At 53.6% G+C, this 23,440-nt stretch overlaps 1 protein-coding gene and 1 long non-coding RNA gene across 2 annotated transcripts; both read left to right on the plus strand.

Moving 5' to 3' along the window:
* Positions 1-7,072: 7,072 nt before the first annotated feature.
* On the plus strand, positions 7,073-7,499 carry LOC311196014. The gene is made up of 3 exons (XR_014617551.1): positions 7,073-7,154; positions 7,267-7,321; positions 7,486-7,499. It is a non-coding gene; the product is annotated as an uncharacterized lncRNA (long non-coding RNA).
* Positions 7,500-15,853: 8,354 nt separating this feature from the next.
* On the plus strand, positions 15,854-17,201 carry LOC311188892 (erythroblast NAD(P)(+)--arginine ADP-ribosyltransferase-like; the record flags this gene model as incomplete). Its single annotated transcript, XM_084260445.1, has 2 exons — positions 15,854-16,613; positions 16,970-17,201. The coding sequence occupies 2 exons, from the start codon at positions 15,854-15,856 to the stop codon at positions 17,044-17,046; spliced, it is 837 nt and encodes a 278-aa protein (XP_084116571.1). The 3' UTR covers positions 17,047-17,201.
* Positions 17,202-23,440: the final 6,239 nt, after the last annotated feature.

Raw genomic sequence — 23,440 nt, forward strand, 5'->3', positions numbered from 1 at the left:
AAGGGAGGCCATTGGCTCTTGCCACAGAGGGTCCTCAAATACCAAGCTATTCTGGAGGAACAAGATGAAGGAAAAATAGTGGTTACTAACACTGCCAACCCAGCATCTGTTCTCAGTGGAACTGCAGAAGAGCTGCATTTTAGATAAAATCTTCGATGTCTGAAGAGAATATATGAAGATATTAATTGCCTGCATAGGTTTATAGCACTTGTCTTGTTGGTGCCTTTGATGTTAAGGGCTCACTGCTTCTCCCCCCTCGTCCGTTTTTTCTCCTCCTTCCTCTCACAGAGAAGAAATTTGGTTTTACTTTTGTTTTCAGGGGAGTAAAGAAAACACAGGGAGGTTGCCTGACTTCTTGTCAGCTATACTTTTCTCTAGGACCAGCCAGCCCCCTTGCACCCAGCGCTGCAATAAATGTACCTGCTTTATAACTCTCCCTGAGCTGTGAAGTGAGTTTCTGCAGGTCAGGACGCTTTGAAAAGGACATGGTTAGAGACGAGTCTGGAGCAGATCCCCTGGTGATGGCATCGGGCAAGTGCAGCACAGCTGAGTGGTGGGTGGGGTTAAGCTCAAGAGTTCTTAGAATATGCTGATTGTTTCTCAGAAGGGGCAATACACCACAAAAAAAGAGCCCTGACAACCAGCACCAAACAGAATTCCCCACCTGACGTGAAGTCGAGTCGCACTGACGGGACCCCGCAGCTCCACGGTGGTAGCTATTGCACCTTTACTTTCCTTTCCCCATCTTTCTCTCTCTTTCTTGCATCTCTGAGAATGTTGATGTAGCTGTTAAACTACTTCTTCTCCTTATGGCATCTGAGCTCGTTTGTGTCTTAATCTCACTCTGGGAAGAACAACGAATCTGCCCCAGACGGGACCTTTCCGGGTCGGGACACCCCTGTGTCCACCAGCACCGCAACAGGGACGTTCCCCCAACCCAGAGCTGCTCCTGCCAGATCAGGCAGGGACCAGGCTGTCCCCAACCCTGCTGCCTGTATCCTGCCCTGTCTCCTGCCCTCTGACCCCCTGCACAGCCCTGCTTCTGGCAGGAGACACCACAGACCCTCGGGCTGCCAGGGCCATGGGGCCAGGCACCATGGACACCCACCTCTGGGCATGGTCTGAGGCAAATAGTGGTGTTGGAGCATTGGCCAGTGCTGGGGTCGGGGTCTTGACTGGTGCCCTGGCTGGGGATACAAGTGGGGCTGCTTGCCCCCAGCCTGCTCCACTTCACAGCCCCCTCGCAGGGCCTGCTTCCCCGAGTTGACCCCACTCTTGTTTCTCCACTACCCCATCTGCCTGCAGGGGAACCAGTTGGCATGCAGAAATAGACTCTATAACTCAGAAGGTATAAAGTAGGTATGTTTATTGCACGCAGATGCATGGGGGGTCGCTCCCCCAGAAATGGGCATGCCCGAAGTAGCAAAACCGTCCCATATTTATACAATGAAAGGATGTGTATTCAATTAACACCTATACATATTCATTACCCAAGCCCCACCTACTGCCACTTCACATGCTAATTAGCTTATAAGTCCTTTGTAGTTGCGTAGATCCTTCCAAAGATTGTGGTCAAATCTCTTTGGAATATGAGTGGTGGTCCCTTTATCTGGAATGAGATTTTCTGCAAGCTTGTCTGAGCTAATTTACGTCCCTGTTAACTATCTGTTTTCCTCTAGTAAGGAGATCTATGGACGTAATTCATGTCCTTGTTACTCACCTGTTTTTCTTTAGCAAGGAGATAAATGATGTGTCTGTGGTGGATGTCATCCCACCCTTGAATTCTTGCTCTTTATGTTTTCCTCAAAGTGTGAGACTTTCACTAGTAAGCCCTTTGTTACGAAAAGAAAAACAGACTTCCTCCTCCATGAGTTTTGTTATACGGTTACCTGACTGTGTTCTAAGAGCTACTTTCTATGACTACATATATAGAGTTGTAATTCTCTGCCCGCATATCACAGTTGCTTCCCTGCCCACAGCACCGCAGCAGCCGGGGGCTGCTCTTATTTTACCAATTAAAAAGCCCAATGGAAGGTATCAGACCTGTTAAAGATCCCCACCCAGTGGCAGCTAATCGCTATACACCACTCACTATACACCACTCGGGAAGCTTAAGGATACTCAGGTTTGGTTTCCAGTCCTGGATTTAAAGGATGCTTTCTTCTGCCTGCCGGTAGCCAAAGAAAGGCAAAAGTTATTTGCACTTGAATGGGAGAGTCCCACTTCTGGAGGAAAAACCCAGCTTTCCTGGACAATTTTAAAATCCCAAGTAATTTTATTCCCATGATTTTTGGAAACCAGGTGGCATGAGAGTTGGAAACCTGGGAGCCTCCTTCTAAAGAAGGAATTCTGCTACATGGAGATGATTTGCTGGGAGCAACTGAAACAAAATTGGGATGTATCCCATGGACTGTAAGCTGGTGGAATTTCCTTGGACTCAGTGGATATTGAGTCTCCCAGCAGAAAGCTCAGATGGTACAATCATGAGTAACCTATCTGGGCTATGAGATTTCTGGAGGAGAACGGGAGTTGGGTACTGAGCAAAAGAAGCCACCTCTAAGCCCCCTCTTCCTCCAACGGTGAGAGAACTCAGATCCTTTTTGGGAATGATGGGCTGGTGTCAGTTGTGGATTTACAATTATGGAATAATAGCAAAGCCTCTTTATGCACTCCTGAAAAATAATCCTGCCCAACTGGTGTGGCCAAAAAAGACCCAGAAAGCTTTTAATATGCTTAGAAGGGAACTGATGAGAGCTCCAGCCTTGGGGCTGCTGGATGAGACTAAACCCTTCTTGTTCGTTTTCCATGAAAAGCCAGGAGTAAACCTGGGAGTCTTGGTTTAGGACCCTATGAAAGAGCAGTGGCATACTACTCTAAAGAGCTGGATGAAGGGAGCAGGGGATGGCCAGGAAGGTTAAAGGAGGAGCTGTCCAGAGAAGTAGTGGATGACCCATCCCTGGGGGTGTTCAAGGCCAGGTTGGCTGGGGCCCTGGGCAGCCTTGTGTAGCTCCAGGCCTGGAGGTTGGTGTCCCTGCCTGTGGCAGGGGGGTTGGAGCTCTGGGACCCTTTGGGTCACTTCCAACCCATGACATTCCATGATTTTATGATTTTAAGCCTGAGAATTCACTTCAGGCCAGAAGATGACAGGAATGGTCTCTCACACTGTGTCTGCTGTTCTGGAGTAGAAGTTACAAGTGGATAGGAAGAAATTTGTATACAACCACTCAACAGCTCACACGGCGATGTACAGTGTGCTTCAGAAACCATCCTAATACAGGGAATCAGATGCAATTGGGTAGGATTGGAAAGGGAAGTATTCCTGGAGACAGCTGGCAAATTGATGTTTCTGAACTCCCAAGGACTAGTTCCTCTAGCAGAACAGCCAGCTGCTTCTCACAGCTTTTCAAGGTGGTTCCTCCCATGGCTTGGAGTGAGTGCATTGGGAAAAGCTCCAGTTAATGTATCCACCAGCATGGGGTTATTCCAAAAGAGATGCTCTCCCGAGATTACAGATAGAGGTTTCTCAGATAGAGCGTTAGCTCTGCTGCTTGCCAGAGAAGGAGGGGTGTGCATGGGAACAAATCAAAGCTGTTGTGCATATGTTAATCAAGAAAAGGAAATGAAAGTGGATTTAGATAATAAAAAAACAACTCGTCTTCACCAAGTAGCTCAAGATGATACATCGTGGGGTTTTAAAGAGTCATAGAATCAAAGACTGGTCTGGGTTGCGAGGGACCCCAAGGATCATAGAGCTCCAACCCCCTGCCACAGGCAGCGACACCAACCTCCAGGCCTGGAGCTACACAAGGCTGCCCAGGGCCCCATCCAACCTGGCCTTGAACACCCCCAGGGATGGGTCATCCACTACTTCTCTGGGCAGCCCCTTCCAGCCCCTCACCACTCTCTCTGTAAAAAACTTCCCCCTAATATCTAATCTAAACCTTCCCTCCTTTAGCTTTAGTCCATTCCCCCTTGTCCTGCCATTATCTGCTCTTTGAAAAAGTTGAATCCCCTCCTGCTTATCTCCCTTCAGGGACTGGGAGGCTGCAATGAGGTCCCCCCGCAGCCTTCTCTTCTCCAGGCTGAACAAGCCCAGTTCCCTCAGCCTCTCTTTGTAGGGGAGCTGCTCCAGCCCTATAATCATCCTTGAGGATGCGGTGAAGGCAGGACAGGTGACCCAAACTGGCCAAAGAGAGTATTCCATGCCAATTACGTCCTGCTCAGTATAAAGGGGGCTGATGGGAGGAGCATGGGCAGCTCCAGGACGCGTGGTTTTTGGGGATGGCTCCGGGTGGCACGGCCTGAGCTGTGGGTTCGGTGAGAAACTGCATTGTGTATCAGCAGTTTCAGAGATGTTTTGCTCTAAAGTCCTGTCAGCATTGTTATATTTGATCTTTCTGCTATTCTAGTAAACTGTCCTTATCCCAACCCACGGGCTTTGGGTTTCCTGGTTTTGGGGTTGGTATTTGCCCCTTCCTTTTCCCTTCCCTTGCCTCACCCCCCCCCACACTTCTCCTCCTCCTCTTTTCCTTTACAGAGCAGGCAGCCGACTGGATCTCGGCTCTCAGCTGGGGTAAAACCACGACAATTATTCACCCTCAGCCCGACGTCCCAGCCGCACAGCCCCTCTGCCCTGGACAGCACCTGGCTTTGCAGAGACGCAGTCACAGTCATGGAAGGCGGCGAAGCCGGCGTGACCTGGCTGCCTGCGCGGCGCGGCACAGCCGGTGTCACCTTGAACATGCAGCGACGCCAGCAGCGCAGGACAGCCGCTCTGCGTGGGCAAGGAGACACCAACCGCTGCTGCTTTTACAGGGATTCCTGCCCCAGAGCTGGCCCAGGGGAGCGGGACCCCCCAAACCCAGCCCAGAAGTGACCACCGGGCCACCAGCATCGCCCGTATTTCCCCGTGCTCTGAAGGCCACCCATGTGGCCCATCATGCCCAGATGGGCTTCTGAGGTCCAGGGGGACGCCCAAGCCCCTCCTGAGCCCCTCGCAGCTGTCTGCACTGGCTGTAGAATGCCTTGGAGTGCCACCAGATTGATCAGACCAGAGTTCTGCTTGCCTCTGAGGGTGCCAGTCAGGGCTCAGCACCAATGAGGGCTCAGCGTTCCGGTGACGTCACAAAGGGGGGGAGTGGCTGCCAGGCAGGTATAAAAGGGGGCACAGGGTCCCTGGTTAGTAGGCAGTAGGTGCTGGACACTGCAGTTTGGCACAGTCAGTGCAGACTGCAGCCTCAGCCACTGCCAGTTCTGCAGTGTTGGTTGTCCCATCACTGGAGGCGTCGGAGGTCACTGCTGACCCGCACCGCGGGCCTGTGCTGGTGACCAGAGTGCTACGGTTGTACCGCAGCCCGAGCCATGGGTTGCGTCGACATCCCCACTCTGGCTGAGCTGCTTCCACTCATTATCCTGGGGATGGAGCTCAGCTTCATCGCCACCTTGCTGCAGGCCAGGGAGCGCCGGGTAGGGGAACGCTGCACCGCACGGAGCCAGGCCGTGTCCTGACACGGGGTGGTGCTGGGGAGGTGTGGGTGGCTGGGATCTGCTCCCATTTCACCCATGTTCTGGGGGTCTTGCAGAGGCGTTGTAGGAAGAAGCTTGGGAAGAGCAAGGCGAGGGCCCAGGCAGAGCAGCTGAGCTGTGAGTGACCCCGGCCCCGATCGCCCTGCAAAGGGCCGACACCCCACGGCAGCCCTGACACGGGGCTGTGCTGGGGGCTGCCGGACGCTCACTGGGTCTCATCCCTCATCAGGTTCTTCCCAAGCAGCTGGAGGAGCAGAGAAGTCTGTAGTGCCCCAGGACATGTGGTGAGTGCTGGGGAGACCCCCAGCTCCTGCCCCAGCCTGTGTCCTGCCCCTGCCCACTTTGGGCAGCCCTGCCTGCTGGCTGAGGAGGGGCTGCTGCCTGGGGTTCCCAGCAGAGGGGCCAAGCTGCAACTGGGTCACTTCTCTCTCCTCCTTTGCAGGGACAATGAGGAAAAAAACAGTTTAATCCTCCTGTCCCCATCTACCCCGCTGGGCTCCAAGGGCTCCCTGGGCTCCCTCTTCGACAGCACTTCTCTCGAGTCTGTCCCGGAGCCCAGGCCTGGTGCGATGTCAGAGCTGGAAGTTCTCAACCCATCGCACCCCCTCCAGACCGATCAAGCTGTTGAGGGGCTGGTGACTGAGCCACAGCCAGATCCATGGACAGGCCAGGGAAAGGGCACAGAGCTGCAGGGACTTGGAGCCCTCTCCCAGCAGACACCCAGCCATGGACATGGACAAGGAGCTGCTGGTCCTCAGGGTCATCCGCACTCCTTGCAACATCCAGGCAGGGATCAAAGAGCTTGGGGATCCCTCCCTCCAAGAAAACAGGGCTGTGCTGGGGGCTGCCAGCAGCTCCCTCGGTCTCGACCCTCATCAGGTTTGTCCCAAGCAACTGGAGGAGCGGAGAAGCCTGTAATGCCCCAGGATATGTGGTGAGTGCTGGGGAGACCCCCAGCTCCTGCCCCAGCCTGTGTCCTGCCACTGCCCGCATTGGGCAGCCCTGCCTGCTGGCTGAGGAGGGGCTGCTGCCTGGGGTTCCCAGCAGAGGGGCCAAGCTGCAACTGGGTCTCTTCTCTCTCCTCCTCTCCAGGGAGAACAAGGAGACAATGAGTGTAAAGCGCCTGTCCCCATGTCCCCCGCTGGGCTCCATGGGCTCTCTGGGCTCCCTCTTGGAAAACATATCCAATCATCTCAAGTCCTTCCTGGAGCCCAGCCCTGGTGCAATGTCAGAGCTCGAAGTTCTCAACTCATCGAGCCCCCTCCAGACCTTTCAAGATGTTGAGGGGCTGGTGACTGAGCCAGGGCCAGCACTTTCCCAAGACTCCCCTGTGGCACTGCCACTGGAGACCAACCAAGAGCCGGTCCATGGCCAGGTCAGGGACAGAGCGCAGAGCCCCATGGAAGTGGAGCCTTCTGCCAGCAGACTCAGGCTAGGTGACCGTTACTCCTCACCACACTGTGACTCACCATGTCGTGACATGGAGCGGTGTGGGGGGAGCCTGGGGGACTGTGGCACGGCGCTGGAGGCTGCTCCACGGTCACCCACGTTCTGGGGGCGTTTGCGGAAGTGGTGGAAGAAGAAGCTTGGGAAGAGCAAGGCGAGGGCCCAGGCAGAGCAGCCGAGCAGTGAGTGACCCCGGCCCCGAGCGCCCTGCAAAGGGCCGACACCCCACGGCAGCCCTGACACGGGGCTGTGCTGGGGGCTGCCAGATGCTCACTGGGTCTCTTCCCTCATCAGGGTCTTCCCAAGCAGCTGGAGGAGCAGAGAAGTCTGTAGTGCCCCAGGACATGTGGTGAGTGCTAGGGAGACCCCCAGCTCCTGCCACAGCCCCAGCCTGTGCCCTGTCCCTGCCCGCTTTGGGCAGCCCTGCCTGCTGGCTGAGGAGGGGCTGCTGCCTGGGGTTCCCAGCAGAGGGGCCAAGCTGCAACTGGGTCTCTTCTCTCTCCTCCTCTGCAGGGAGAACAAGGAACATACCAGTATAATCCTCCTGTCCCCATGTCCCACACTGAACTCCAAGGGCTCTCTGGGCTCCCTCTGGTCCTCATGTAGCCAGCTGAGTTCCATGGGCTCCCAGGAGTCCCTCTTATCCTCATGTACACCGCTGGGCTCCAAGGGCTCCCTGGGCTCCCTCTTCGACAGCACTTCTCTCGAGTCTGTCCCGGAGCCCAGGCCTGGTGTGATGTCAGAGCTGGAAGTTCTCAACCCATCGCACCCCCTCCAGACCGATCAAGCTGTTGAGGGGCTGGTGACTGAGCCACAGCCAGGTCCATGGACAGGCCAGGGAGAGGGCACAGAGCTGCAGGGACTTGGAGCCCTCTCCCAGCAGACACCCAGCCATGGACATGGACAAGGAGCTGCTGGTCCTCAGGGTCATCCGCACTCTGTGCAACACCCACACAGGGATCAAAGAGCTTGGGGATCCCTCCCTCCAAGAAAACCGGACTGTGCTGGGGGCTGCCAGCAGCTCCCTCGGTCTCGACCCTCATCAGGTTTGTCCCAAGCAGCTGGAGGAGTGGAGAAGCCTGCAATGCCCCAGGACATGTGGTGAGTGCTGGGGAGACCCCCAGCTCCTGCCCCAGCCTGTGTCCTGCCACTGCCTGCTTTGGGCAGCCCTGCCTGCTGGCTGAGGAGGGGCTGCTGCCTGGGGTTCCCAGCAGAGGGGCCAAGCTGCAACTGGGTCTCTCCTCTCTCCTCCTCTGCAGGGAGAACAAGGAGACAATGAGTGTAAAGCGCCTGTCCCCATGTCCCCCGCTGGGCTCCATGGGCTCCCTGGGCTCCCCCTGGTCCTCATGTAGCCGGCTGAGTTCCATAGGCTCCCAGGACTCCCTCTTATCCTCATGTACCCTGCCGGGCTCCAAGTGCTCCCTGGGCTCCCTCTTAGACAGCACTTCTCCCGAGTCCTTCCCGGAGCCCAGGCCTGGTGCAATGTCAGAGCTGGAAGTTCTCAACCTATCGAGCCCCTTCCAGAACTTTCAAGCTGTTGAGGGGCTGGTGAGTGAGCCAGGGCCAGTACTTCCCCAAGACGCCCCTATGGAACTGCTGCATGAGATCAACCAAGAGCAGATCCATGGACAGGCCAGGGACAGAGCGCAGAGCCCCATGGAAGTGGAGCCTTCTCCAAGCAGACACCCAGCCATGGACCTTGGGGTCATCCGCACTCCTTGCAACATCCAGGCAGGGATCAAAGAGCTTGGGGATCCCTCCCTCCAACAAAAGGTGAAGGAGGTGCAGGGACAGATGGGGCCGCAGAAAACAAGAGTGTGTCCCTGGGCTCTTGGAAGGGAGCAGCCAAGTCTGGACAAGGCTGTAGCTAAAGACTGGAAGAAGTTATGCAAGGCAGGACAGTGCCTTCAGAAGGGCTGCGCTTGGATCTGCCGCTGCATGAAGGCCTTGTGGAGATGCTGCTGCCAGCCTTTTATTATGTGCTTCTGCGGGCCCCAGGACTGACACCGTTTGTCTGAGAAGAAGAACACGATTCCCAGCTCCTGAGCTGCTGCCAGCTGTGCGGCCGGGAATCCCCTGGGGCATCCCCCATCTGCAATGTTAGAGCAATAAATATTCTGTCTGTTCCTAATGCTGCGGTTCCTCCGTCCATCCGTCCATCCATCCATCCATCCATCCATCCATCCATCCATCCATCCATCCATCCATCCGTCCATCCATCCATCCATCCATCCATCCATCCATTCATCCGTCCATCCGTCCATCCATCCATCCATCCATCCATCCATCCATCCATCCATCCATCCATTCATCCGTCCGTCCATCCATCCATCCATCCATCCATCCATCCATCCGTCCATCCATCCATCCATCCATTCATTTCGCCTGGGGCTCCTCAGAGCCCAACCCCTGTGGGCACAAGCTGACCACTGGCACCCCCTAAATTGAGGCAGAGGTGGCTGGTACCCCAGTGGGTGTGCTGGTGCCCAGGGACGTGGGTGGGCTCAGAAAAGGGCTGTCAGTGCCCAGAGGGGACCCTCACCTGGGCTCCCTAATGCTGGAGCAGCACCTCGAGGGCTGCAGCACGGATGGGCCCTGAAGCGCTGAGGCCTGACCCAGAGGCCCCGAAGCAAGGCTGACCTGTAGATGAGTCTCACAGCCCAGCACTGTGTTCCCTGGGCAGAATATTACCCCCACAGGCAATGCTGTAACGCTCCTTGGAACCAGGTGAGCGGTTTTTCTGCATTTGAAGGCTGGCTGCAAAGCCCTGAGAAGGGCCGCGTGGCCTTGGTGAGGAACAGGTCGCTGGGGTGGTTTGGCCCTGGCTAGAGGCCAAATACCCACCAGACCCGCACTATCACTCCCCTTTTCAGCTGAAAAGGGGAGAAAATATATCTTGGAAGGCTTAGGATTCCAGCTAAAGACAGAGGGAAGAAGATTTTACTCCCTCCTTCCCAGGCCATGTTTTGGGGGAAGTGGAACATGGCAAGTGGGGTTCCGGTCACTTCCTCACAAGCTGCTTTCCTCCTCCAGATCTTAAGCCACCTCTACTTCCCCCCCGCCCCGTCCTTCTTCACAGACTTGACATTAATTGATTCCCTTATGCAGTCTGTGATATCACAGAATCATAGAGTAGCATGGCTTGGAAGGGACCCCAAGGATCACAGAGCTCCACAGGCTGGGATGCCAGCCTCCAGGCCTAGAGCTACACAAGGTTGCCCAGGGCCCCATCCAACTTGGCCTTGAACACCCCCAGGGACGGGGCATTCACCACCTCTCTGGGCAGCCTGTTCCAGCCCCTCACCACTCTCTCTGTAAAAAACTTCCCCCTAATATCTAATCTAAACCTTCCTTGCTTCAGTTTTAATCCATTCCCCCTTGTCCTGCCATTATCTACCCTTTTGAAAAGTTGATTCCCCTCCTGTTTGTATGTTCCCTTCAGGGACTGGAAGGCTGCAGTGAGGTCCCCCCACAGCCTTCTCTTCTCTAGGCTGAACCAGCCAAGCTCCCCCAGCCTCTCTTCATAGGGGATATACGTCCTTCTGATTCCTGTTAATATGAAGTAATGTCGGGGGCACATAGTGAGTCGTGACATTTTTGTTCCCTTGCATGGCCGGGGTCAGTGTAAATAGTTTCTGGTGGGAGAAGGGGGTTGAGTGTGGGGTGAACAGTCCTGCAGGTGCATTCCCATTGCTTAGATACCCAGAGTTACAGTGAGACACCTGTGAGGGGTGGCACCTGTGCACTCACTGTTACAAGCTCAGACAGCAAAAGAACACCGACCAGTCACAGAAAGAAGTTTCCCCTGCTGTACCATTGGGTCCCACCAACAGAATACAGTCGTCCACAGACTTCTCCAGCCTGAGTCCTTTCTAAAAGGGAGTCATCTCCTCACCACAGGCCTCAGCAGGGCTCCCTTCCATGGGGTGCTGACCTTCGGGCACAGACTGCTCCAGCCTTGACCCCCACAGAGTCCCAAGTCCCTGGCAAACCTGCTGTGGCATGGGTCGGTCTCTCCACAGGCTATAGATGGGATCTCTGCTCCCCATCATTATCCATGGGCTGCGAGGGGACACCCGCTCCACCATGGGCTTCTCCAGGGGCTGCAGGGGAATCTGTCTCCAGCACCTGGAGGGCCTCATTCTTCCCCCTCCCTCCTTCTTCCCTGTCCTTGGTGTCTGCACAGCTCCTTACATCCTCTCACTCCCTTCTCTGGTGGCAAAATGCAGCTGCCTGCAGGGTTTTTTTCCCCTACATGTGATTCCCAACAGACATGGGGCCTGCTCGCGCAGCAGGGCCCTGCCAGACAGCGCAGCCCACACAGCAGTCGGGATGCCGGGGTCTGTATCTTTACATCTCTCTCGGGATGGGCTTTCTCCAAGGCCAGAAGGGCCCAGCCCCGTATCGGGACCACCTCCCCAGGGAAGGGAAGGACTGTGCGGTCTCAGGGCCACGATCTCGTTGCAGTCCCAGAGATGCGGTGGGATAGCTGGCAGGACCGGGCTGCTCTCATGGCTGGCTGCGTCCTGTTTCAGATAGACAGGCTGGGAAGGGGAGGGGAAGGGGGTTGCTCTTGACGTGAGAGAGCAACTGGAGTGTGTGGAGCTCTGCATAGCGCGGGGTGAAGAACGAGTCGAGAGCTTATGGGTGAGGCAGAAGGGACAGGCTCCTCTGGGGACACTCAGGTGGGGGCTGCAATAGGCCACCTGATCTGCATGTGGATGTGGTTTAGGCCTTTCCAGGCGGCTGCAGAGACCTGACAAGCACAGGCCCTGGTCCTGGTGAGGACTTGAGGCACCCTGGTACTGGCTGGACAGGCCGCACAGCCAGGCACGCGGTGCCCAGGAGGTTCTATCAGAGCCCCCGAGATCTGTCATGTAGAATTTCCAACTGTGAAAGATGACTTTGTCCCAAATAGGATTATAATCAAAATTTGCAATTTATTAAACGCATCAAGGCAAGCAAACAGCGCTGGGTGTGCTGGGAGTCTCTGCTCCACCAAGAGGCACACCGCACAGTTCCAGTTCCGGCTTTATACACTGTTCAAGAGGAGGCACTTCTTTCTAAGCTTGTCCTCCAGCTGGTGGTTGGTGGATGTTCTGGCTAGCGACAAGGTTTCACGCATGCGCCCACATAGGTCTTCACTGCCTGACGCCACGGCTTAGTAACAAGGCTCCACCATTGCACCCCCAGAGGCCTCCCTGGGCTGATGCTGGGCTGCCCGCCCAGTGACCCTCGCAAGAAGGGGGTCATTCAGCCCCTGCCAGGCCTATGGCCATACAAGGGTGTAAGAATATCATGTTTCATTCTGCAGCCCTAACTTTATTCCCTATTGACACAAATCAGATGGTCATATTTAAGAATCCCCCATTTTCTTTTTTCACAGTGTTGATTCGTGTTTTCATTTCTAATCGATCCAACATTTGCCGAATTGGTATCAATTTTGGATCATCTTCTGGTTTTGTTGTCACCAGGGAATGGGTTTTCTCTTTCCCTGGTTCTGGGTCAACAGGTACCGCAGATATTTGCATCCCTTGCATAACGAAGTAAAACAAGGTATTAAAAATTATTAGGAAAATCATGGAATTATTAACAATCCTCCACATATTCCTGATACATTTATCCCAATTTTAGTAAGGCAGGCATCGCCCATGAGGTCCCCCCCATACATAACAATTGGTTATATTCAATGATTCGCTATGTTTTCTGTAAGATTTACAAATAGATTTTTAGTACCTGTGGCAATTTCATATTTAACTCCTGTTTCCATTTCATGACAAAGAGTCAAATAACAATCTATGCTGCACCGATTCTTCTACCCATTCTTTTCTTTCAATGTTAATAACTATACCTGAGTCTTTTCCAAGTCCGTATGTCTTAAGTCTAATTTTAGTTATTTTATTCTGTTTCCCAGTTTCTAGATTTATGAGGATCTGGATTACAATTACGGGTTGTACAATTACTGTCTGTTTGCATCCTTGTGATTGAAGCTTATAAATTCCCGTATTGACTATCATAGCCCCAGCCTGCTGTATCCCAACAAACACAAGACCATCCTCTGCTTCCACATAGGTGTGTCTGATGTTTCACTTGTTGACCAGATATATAATCAAAATCTATTGGACGCTGACATCCACTTGTGCAAACATACTTTGGTTGATTACTGTAATACCGTCTCCACTTTAAATTCCCACAATTAGTGCTCAGGGTCATCATCTTTTTCACAGTCAGGGTGACAGAGCACTGGAATAGGCTGCCCAGGGAGGTGGTGGAGTCTCCATCTCTGGAGATATTCAAGACCCAACTGGACGCCTGTCTGTGCAATATGAGCTGGGGAGCTGCTTTGGCAGGGGGGTTGGACCCGATGGTCTCTTGAGGTCCCTTCCAACCCCTACAATTCTGTGATCCTGTGATTCTGTGATCTATAATATTTCATGCATCAAAAATGAATGACACCGACGTACTCAAATTGGCTTTAACCTCACTTGTTCCAATTAATCTCCCTACTTTGGAATTTGTTCTTATTTCTACCCAGTATTGATAAGGAAGTTCTTTTGGATCATAACATAGGGTCTCGTTACCTTCTTTACACGGAGCATACTGGGTTTGGGTAGAAATACAACTTCCCACTTTCTGATCTTTACACTCATAAACCGTGTGATACAGCAAAGTTTGGGAGCTTACCCTTCCCCTCCTGGTAGTCACCATACACTGGCTGCAGTTGTTTGCTGTAGCCTGGGTTAAGGAATTCACCCCAAGCAGAACTAGAAGAGGTCTGGTAAAGGGCCATAGTGTTGGGTGGTCACAGCCTGAAGGGGTTGCAGCCCTGAGCAGACCTTCCCAGCCACAACACTGGTTCCCTATCCGGTCGTGCCCTCTTCCTTGATCTTAAGGGTTGTCCATTTCTGAGTATCCAAATTAATTTTTAAGTTGCCCTTTTCTGATTTGTATGCTTTGTCCCCAAAATCCCATGTATTTCCCCTAATAGTTATCTTTCTGCGTGTCTCTGTTCACTATTTTTGCAGGAGTAATCACAATAAAATTCCCACAGCAACTTAGCTTATACTCTTTGATGAAGGCCTCCTGAAGATGAATCTTTGCAGCCCATAAACAAATTCCAGCAATCAGCCTCAAACAGCGCTCAGATAGATGCGATTTTACTTTTCCGGCTGTAAATATTAATACTTTCATTCCATCTACTACAAGGTATTTGTTGCCCGATACTAATTTGTCCCAACAGCTTAAATTACAGGAAAGTCCTAAATTAAAGAAAAAAAAAACAAACATTAGGCTGAGATGCATTGTATACCCTCCTTTTGAGAGTAGAACATTAGATACAAGGCAGTGTCCACACAGCTATGTAAGGGCAGGTGCTACAGTGCCAAAGCTGCAACCTTACTAATACAATAAAGTACAGAAAAATAAGATGTTTTGGGGCACCAGATACTACATGTAGTACCGCTGAAGTTGTAAATTTAGTAATACCCATATTTCTAGAAACATGCAACCCCAAACCTGCACACCTGCACACCTAAATGTGATTCCCAGAGGCACTGTGACCATCGCACATTGGCTCGGCCTTGGTCAGCAGCAACTTTCACCTTGAATTGGCTGATGTTTACTCTCCAGGGCCTGCAGAGAGCTTCTGGCTGCTTCAAACACAGTAGCCATTTTCTGCAGCCCCCCCACCCCCCCGTTCTCTCCCAGCACCCAGCTACACAACACTGTGACAGAAGCGAATTTCTTTCTCTTTCGTTTTCCAGGGAAGAAAGAAAACACAGGGAGGATGCCTGACTTCTTGTCAGCTATACTTTTGTCTAGGACCAGCCAGCCCGCTTGCACCCAGCGCTGCAATAAATGTACCTGCTTTATAACTCTCCCTGAGCTGTGAAGTGAGTTTCTGCAGGTCAGGACGCTTTGAAAAGGACATGGTTAGAGACGAGTCTGGAGCAGATCCCCTGGTGATGGTATTGGGCAAGTGCAGCACAGCTGAGTAGTAGGTGGGGTTAAGCTCAAGAGTTCTTAGAATATGCTGATTGTTTCTCAGAAGGGGCAATACACCTCAAGAAAAGAGCCCTGACAACCAGCACCAAACAGAATTCCCCCCCTGACGTGAAGTCGAGTCGCACTGACGGGACCCCGCAGCTCCACGGTGGTAGCTATTGCACCTTTCCTTTCCTTTCCCCATCTTTCTCTCTTTCTTGCATCTCTGAGAATGTTGATGTAGCTGTTAAACTACTTCTTCTCCTTATGGCATCTGAGCTCGTTTGTGTCTTAATCTCACTCTGGGAAGAACAATGAATCTCCCCCAGACGGGACCTTTCTGGGTTGGGACACCCCTGTGTCCACCAGCACCGCAACAGGGACATTCCCCCAACCCAGAGCTGCTCCTGCCCAGGACTGCTCTAAAAAGGGTGACTGGTTCTCGTCTTTCCTACCAGTAACGGGCAGGCACCAAGGGTACCACAGGATCTGGGGAGCAGCACATCGACACCACCACAGGATACAGGTATGGTTTCTTGCTAGCGTATCCCCAGAGGTTTGCTTCTGGCAGGAGACACCAGAGACCCTCAGGCTGCCAGGGCCATGGGGCCAGGCACTGGGGACACCCACCTCTGGGCATGGTCTGAGGCAAGTAGTGGTGTTGGGGCATTGGCCAGTGCTGGGGGAGGGGTTTTGACTGGTGCCCTGGCTGGGGATGCAACTGGGGCTGCTTCCCCCCAGCCTGCCCCACTTCACAGCCCCCTTGCAGGCTCTCCTCCCTTGAGTTGACCACCCTGTTGTTTCTCCACTTCCCCATCTGCCTGCAGAGGAACCAGTTGCTTCCCTGCCCACAGCACCGCAGCAGCCGGGGGCTTCTCCCAGGGTGGCTCTGCCTGCCATGGAGCATCTGGCGCTGGGCTTGGTGTGGCTGCTCGGGATGCTGGTCTCCATCAGCCCCGTAGAAAATAAAGTAAGCATCATGGAGAAGGCACTGGACATGGCCCCCAACTCCTTTGATGACCAGTACCAGGGCTGCAGTGACGAGATGGAGGAGGAGCTGCAGAAGCTCAACCGCACTGAGTTTGTCCCCAACGGCAACTACGCCAGAGCCTGGAATAAAGCAATTAGTATATTGCGGTGCCGCGGGTTCCAGCTGTCACAGCTGCAGCCGGAGAAGATCGCCCTGTTGGCATCTTCCTTGAATGATCCCCCCCTGAACAAGTTGTTCAACGACGCTGTGCATGAGGCCGGCTATTCCCACAGGCAATACATGCTCAGGTTCCCCTTCAAGGTGCTGCATTTCCTGCTGACCGAGGCCATAAATAACCTGTGGGATGGCCGGTGCCGCAACGTCTACCGAGGGGCTGAGGAGACCTTCACTGCCCAGGATGGGGATTTTGTCCGCTTTGGGTACTTTGCCTCCTCCTACCTAGAAAGGGAGTGTGCTGAGGATTACGGCAAGGTCACCATCTTTTTGGTGAAGACCTGCTACGGTGCCCTCCTCGGGAGCTACGCCAAATCGCTTGATCACCAGGAGGTCCTCATCCCACCCTTCGAGATCTTCAAGGTCATCAGTGTCACCGATGATGGGAACAGTCGCATCATCAAGCTCCAGTCCCAGGGTATGAATAGCACCTACAACTGCGAGTATGTGACAGGTAAAGTCCTGGGGGATGGTCCCTCCCCACTGACAGGGTGAGGGGGACGGGGTGGCCCCATCCCAACGAGTCTGCCAGGAAAGGGGGATGTCGCCAGGGGGGAGGGTGACAGAGGCAGCTTGCCCTTGGGCGTGCATCCTGGCACGTCTGCCAGCCGCTCTCCCCTGGGGTTTGCAATGGGGCCCTTAGCGGCAAACAGGGTGCAGCGTGGCACAGCGTGGTGGGGCGCAGCATGGCGCGGCACAGTGTGGAGCAGGGTTGGGGCGGCACAGGGCACTGCAGCTGCGGAGGACAGACCCCATCCAGGACCCCTGCCCACCCAGCTGCCCCTAACTGCCCCTCTCTGGCATCCCCAGGACACAGTGTCACCCTGGCTCCCCTCTGGGGGTTCATCCTGGCAGCCACAGCCCTGGCAACCACTGTGGGAATCTGAGAGGAGATGCCAGCACTGCTGCGGCACCATGGCAATGGAAAGGGGTTGGGACAAGGATCCACCAGCTTCATGGAGGTGCCAGGATGGGACAGGGCAGTGGGAGGGCTGGGGGCATGGGGACAGCCATGCTGCTTATCCCTGCCATGGTGCCACCGGCCCTGGGACGCCCCAGCACCACTGGGACATCAGCAGAGCACAAATGAGACCTTTCCCTGTCTCCCAGAGGAATAAAGACTTGCTCCAGACCAAGGAGTCTCTGTTGCTTTCCTGCAGCTCTGTGGGTTGAGAGTGTCTGGGGTGGGGTCTGAAGCCGGCATCCAGCCCACTCACGTCTCCAGCCCTCCCACACCCACAGCATCCCGCAGAGCGGTGCCCACAGTGCAGCTCTGCTCAAGGGGTGAGGGGGTGTCTCCAACTGGGGTCTGTCCCTGCCTGCCCGTGGCTGCCTGCAGATTGGGGAGGGGGGTCCCAGCCCCTGTCAGCGCTGAGGGAGCAGGGAAGGGGTAGGCACCAGCCACCCCATCCTCAGTGCCCAGGAGCAGAGTCCTGCTGGGACAAGTTGGGTGGGTGGCTGGTCCACGTAGCAACAGACGGGGCTCAGCAGCACCATGTTGGGGGACAGCCCTGAGCACACCAGATGCAGAGGCGGATACAATTGGCCCTGTTTCCTGGGGTTCCCTGTGCCCCAGAGCTTCCTACAGTCCTCCCCCTCCTCTGGTACAAATTGCAGCCATGGACCAGGTACCCCTGGCCAGCAGCAGGGCTGCCCATGGCTCTCTGAATCCAGTCCGGACTGGCAGGGGGTCAGGGACAGATTCTGCCTTCTCTGGGCACCAGAGCCACCCCCCTTCCCTTCCTCTTCACCCCACAGGTGCCCTCTGCACACACAGGCAGCCCTGTCCCCAGGACACAGGTGACTGCAGCTGACCTGGCCCGGCTGTTATGGTGGCAGATGCCAGTGGGGCCAAGGGACGGCGAGGGAAATGTCTGGCACAGCCAGGAGCAGGCTGCATATGTGCTTACAGCTGCAGGGCTGGTGGGGCAGTCCCCTGTGCTCAGCCAGGGTCGCTCCCAGGAAGCGCTGGGTATGGAAACCTGCTGGGAAGAGGCCCCAAACCTGCACTTTGTCTCTGAGCGTGGAGGCTCCCTACAAGCCCCCTTCTGCCAGCAGAAAGGGCATCGGTGGTGGCCAAACTCTGCTGCAGAGGGGATCTGCTCTGGACACCATCTCTACCTATGTCCCTAAAGTGGCAGTTGGACAAGGGGACAATATACTCCTTGTAGTGGTCATCCACTTGCACTGAGTGCAGGATCAGGTCTAAAGGCTTCCTGCAGAGATACAACCTTGGCCATTGGGTCACCAAGCCTTGGCCATCTCATTTCTGTTTGAGCAAAATCCCTAGAGTTCTTCCAATGCCTACCTTCATTAACCCATTCCATATTTGGCTAGCAAGACAAACTCATCACTCTCAAAAAGAGGGGGGAGTTGGCTTCCCTCTGACCCCATAGATGAGGGCAGAGAAAAGTATCGCTGACAAGAAGTCAGGCCTCCTCACTCTGGTTTCTTCCTTCCCATATAATGAAAAGAGAAAGACATTTCCTTCTTGGTGAAGAGACAAAAAAGCATCAAGGGGGGAGAAGCAGCGAGCCCTTAACATTAAAGGCACCAACAAGACAATTACTGTAAACTATGCAGACAATAAATATCTTCACCTATTCTCTTCAAGCAGACATCAAAGATTTTATCTGGCAAAAAAACAGAAAAGCCAAACTCGGTTCATTTTAAGGAACTGAAATTAGGGGGAGATGAAAAGTATGGAATGATCCAGAATGTATTGGTTCTGTGTTCCTCCCCATGGGCATCCTTCACTTTCCAAGTGTATTTATTCATGGCACAATCCCGATGGTGGGTCAGTTCAGCAGCACCGGTTGGCCAGGAAAATGAGAGGGGTTCTGGGGATGGTCAGGGCCGTGGAGATTTGGGATCAGGGTTGGAGCCTTTGGGCAGAATGCCGTGATTTTCGGGCATCCTTTTATTCCCCATTGGTTATTCACATGAGCAATTGCATCCCATAATCTTTCCAACCACCCTGATTTGTGGGGTTTAGAAAATGCTTGAGAAGTCCATTTGTTCTTCCCACTATTTCATTGGCTTGGGGATAATGGGGTGTGTGGAAAACCCATCCAATTCCTCCTCCTGGTACCCCATCCTGACAGGAAAAGGAGATTGTGCCTGGTGCTGAGACACACTCCATACTGCTACCAATTCTCCTACTTGAGCACTACCCTATGATTTCTTGTTTGGTCTTTATTTGCAAGGCAACAGCTCGATATTTCCATGGTTTGGCCTCTCTTTTAGCAGAAGTATCCTTAATCCAAACATTCAGTAACTGTTCTGAAGAGGGGATGGGGGCGACTTGCACCCCAGGGGAAGTTGTGCTGGTTTTGGTTTCTAAAGCAGCTCTTTCCTGAGCTGCCAGGGCTTTGGCTGCACCCTCTGGAACTGTAAAGATATGACAGCAATGTTCTATCTGAGCGTACCATTTCTTCACTGAAGCTCTTGGTGCCAGCCTGTCAGGGGGTGGTGTCCCAGCTGAGAATTAGAACTCCAGTATGAACTGGAGTCCAAAGCAGCCAAGTGGTACACCACATCCCACACTGCAAATGCTTTCTTCTCGATTCCTTTGGCAGCAGAGTGCAGGCCACAGTTTGCTGTCACTTGGAGATGCATCAATACATGGGGAATCGACTGCCCCAGGGATGGAAACACAGCCCCACAGTCCTTCTCTGTTTTGTAAACACTGTTGATTGTATGGAAAACTAAAGTGGTTTAGGTGTACAGGAATTTTATTTAGATCAGGGTATTGAGTTGAGTTGGAGAAAAAAACCATCCCTTGCTGAGAGCTTGCTCCCTGGAAAAGGCATTTTATTGTAGGTATTGTCGTGAAGTAAGATGGGCAACAAACTGGGGGGAGGAATATTGGAAAAGAGCCCTCTGGGGTGTATTTTGGCACACAGGAGAGATATTTATTGTAGGGTCAGGAGGAAGGGAAGATTTAAAGACTCTGATCAAATGAGTTGATGACAGGTTGGCCATGAGCCAGCAGTGTGCCTTGGTGGCTAGAGAGACAATGGGATCCTGGGGGGCATCCGGAGGAGTGTGGCCAGCAGGTCAAAGAAGGTGATCCTTCCCCTCTACTCTGCCCTGGTCAGGCCCCACCTGGAGTGTTGTGTCCAGTTCTGGGTTCCTTGGTATAAAAAGGACAGGGATCTCCTGGAGAGAGTCCAGAGGAGGGACAGAGATGATGAAGGGCCTGGAGCATCTCCCCTGTGAGGAAAGGCTGAGGGAGCTGGGACTGTTCAGCCTGGAGAAGACTAAGGGGGGACCTAATTAAAGTCTATAATTATCTTAAGCAGGGGATGCAGGAGGAATCAGCCAGCCCATTTTCAGTGTCTGTGGGGACAGGACAAGGGGCAATGGCTGCAAGTTGGAGCCCAGGAAGTTCCACACCAACATGCGGAAAAACTTTTCCCCAGTGAGGGTGCCAGAGCCCTGGGACAGGCTGCCCAGGGAGGTGGTGGAGTCTTCATCTCTGGAGAGATTCCAGCCCCGTCTGGACGCCTGTCTGTGCAATATGAGCTGGGGAGCTGCTTTGGCAGGGGGGTTGGACCCCATGAGCTCTCCAGGTCCCTTCCAACCCCTACAATTCTGTGATTCTGTGATTCTATGAAATACTGTAACCATTGGTGGCTTTTGTATAAATTAGAAGATGGGGAGAAATGGCCTTGTAATGGATCTCTGAATTATAATACTATTTTACAATTGATGCTATTGCTAAGAAGAGAACAGAAATGGGATGAGGCCTCCTATGCTGTTTGTCACCCTTTGCAACCATCCGGGATGGGAAAAAGATTGTGGTTTAACACCCCCACTGTTGCGGTTTAGCCCTGGCTGGAGGCCAGACATCCACCAAAGTCAGTCTATTACTCCCCTTAGTTGGACAGGGGAGAATATATGTATGTATATTAAGAGGCTCGGGAGTCAAAATAAGGACAGGGAGAGATCACTCTGTCATCGACGATGTGGGCAAAACAGAGTCAACACAAAGTGAAGAGGAGAAAAACTTCTCTACTTTGTTACACTACAACTACAAAGAACAGTGAAGAAGCCAGAGTTGAGAGCACAACCGGATCTTAAAACACCTCTAACATCCCCTCCCCCACTCCCTTATTAGCAGACTTCACTCTAGTCATGATTTCACTCCCCTTCTTCCCCCTGCTGGCAGCACAGGGGGGCAGGGACTGGGAGATGGGGGCTTTGGTCAGTCCCTTGCAAGTTGGTTTCCCTCTCGGCTTGGGGGGAAAACGGGATGGGACGGGACACATTCATTCCACACCCTCCCCCTGCTGCACCGTGGGGTTCCACCCATGGGAGACAGTCCTCCATGTACTTCTCCAACGTGAATCCTTTCCCCATGGATTTATCTATTCACCAGCTGCCCTGGCGTGGGTCACTGCTATGGGTGCAGTCATAAACCACAATGTCTCTCAGTCCCAGTCCTCTGTGGGGTCACCAGCCTCCCCCCAGCAAACCTGTTCTGGTGCAAATCTCTCTCTCACTCATCTCTGTGTCTCTGTTTCTCCTCATGGCTGCAAGTGCTGGCAGGGGCTTGTTCCAACGTAGGGTCACAGTGTCTCCTCTATGTCTCCACCTGCTCCATCCAGCGTGGAGCCCCTCCACGGGCTGCAGGTGGGGTCTGGGCCTTTTCCATGGGTTTCTCCACGGGCTGCAGGGGCATCTTTCTCTCCGGCACCTGGGCTGCCTCCTCCCTCGCCCTCCCTGTCCTTGGTGTCTGCACAGCTCGTTACATCCTCTCACTCCCTTCTCCAGTGGCAAAATGCAGCTGCTTCCGGGTTGTTTTCTCCTCTATGTGATTCTCAGAGGCGCTCGACTGTCTCTCAGGCCGCGATTTTGTCCTTGAATTGCTCGTTGTTTATAGTTTAGGCTTAGACTGAAAAGGTGTCGTTCAGCTTCTAGTATGGGACAAAGGTGCACAAAATCAGGAAAGGTGCATAAACCAGAGCTTATTTATATATGAATCATTAGCTTTAGAATCATAGAATCATAGAATGGTCTGGGTTGGAAGGGACCCCAAGGATCATAGAGCTCCAACCCAGAGGACCCACCAGATCTGTATCAGCCATCCCCAAAAGCAGCCTCAGAAAATTATTCAGAAAGTAAGAGCATCACCTCTACCCACCCCCCCTCAGCCCCCCCCCCCCCCCCCCCAGCCCCATTTCTAACTGAACGAGGAATAAGAAGGGACAAACTATGATACAGGCACCCTTAAGGGAGACGTGAAGCCTAATGGGGGGACAGTTATGGTAAAAGTTCCATTTTCTTCTTTTGATTTAGAAACTCGGGTAAGGAAGGCTAAGAGCTGTTGGGATGAGCCAGCAGGGATGATCAAGCACTTTCGATTTATTATCACACCACGTAATCCAGGCTGGAGTGATGTACAGTTAATGTTAGACCCCTTATCAGACCACTATCGCAGTTTTGCATAACTGGGTGCTGGTAGAGAAGGGGGTGCTGCAGAGCTGGGTCCTGCAAGCAGCAGCCAGAAGCTCTCTGCAGGCCCCAGAGAGTAAACAGCGACCAGCTCAAGGCCAGAGTTGCTGCTGACCAAGGCCCAGCCAATCGGCGATGGTCACAGCGCCTCTGGGAATCACATGTAGGAGAAAAAATCCTGCAGGCAGCTGCATTTTGCCACCAGAGAAGAGAGTGAGAGGATGTAAGGAGCTGTGCAGACACCCAGGGCCAGGAAGAAGGAGGGAGGGGGAAGAATGAGGCCCTCCAGGAGCTGGAGAGAGATTCCCCTGCAGCCCCTGGAGAAGCCCATGGTGGAGCGGGTGTCCCCTCACAGCCCCTGGATAATGATGGGCAGGAGAGATCCCATCTATAGCCTGTGGAGAGACCGACCCATGGCACAGCAGGTTTGCCAGGGACTTGGGACTCTGTGTGGGACCAGGCCAGAGCAGTCTGTGCCTGAAGGTCAGCACCCCATGGAAGGGAGCCCTGCTGAGGCCTGTGGTGAGGAGATGACTCCCTTGTAGAAAGGACTCAGGCTGCAGAAGTCTGTGGAGGACTGTCTGCCGGGGGTGGGACCCAATGGTACAGCAGGGGAAGGGGGTTTGTGGAATACTCCCCCAGATAAGAAGGAAGACAACTTCAGAGGAATGGACTGAAATCCCCCATTGCCCATTCCCTGCCCCATCCTGTGCTGTGATGGGGAGCGGGGGTTAGAAGGGAGCAAATTGTGACTAAATTCTGATAAGAGGGGAGGGGTGGGGGGAAGGTGCTTTAAGACCTGGCTGCAATTTTCATCAACTG

This window comes from Gallinula chloropus, assembly GCF_964237585.1.
Source record: "Gallinula chloropus genome assembly, chromosome: 1".
Classification (NCBI taxonomy): Eukaryota; Metazoa; Chordata; class Aves; order Gruiformes; family Rallidae; genus Gallinula; species Gallinula chloropus.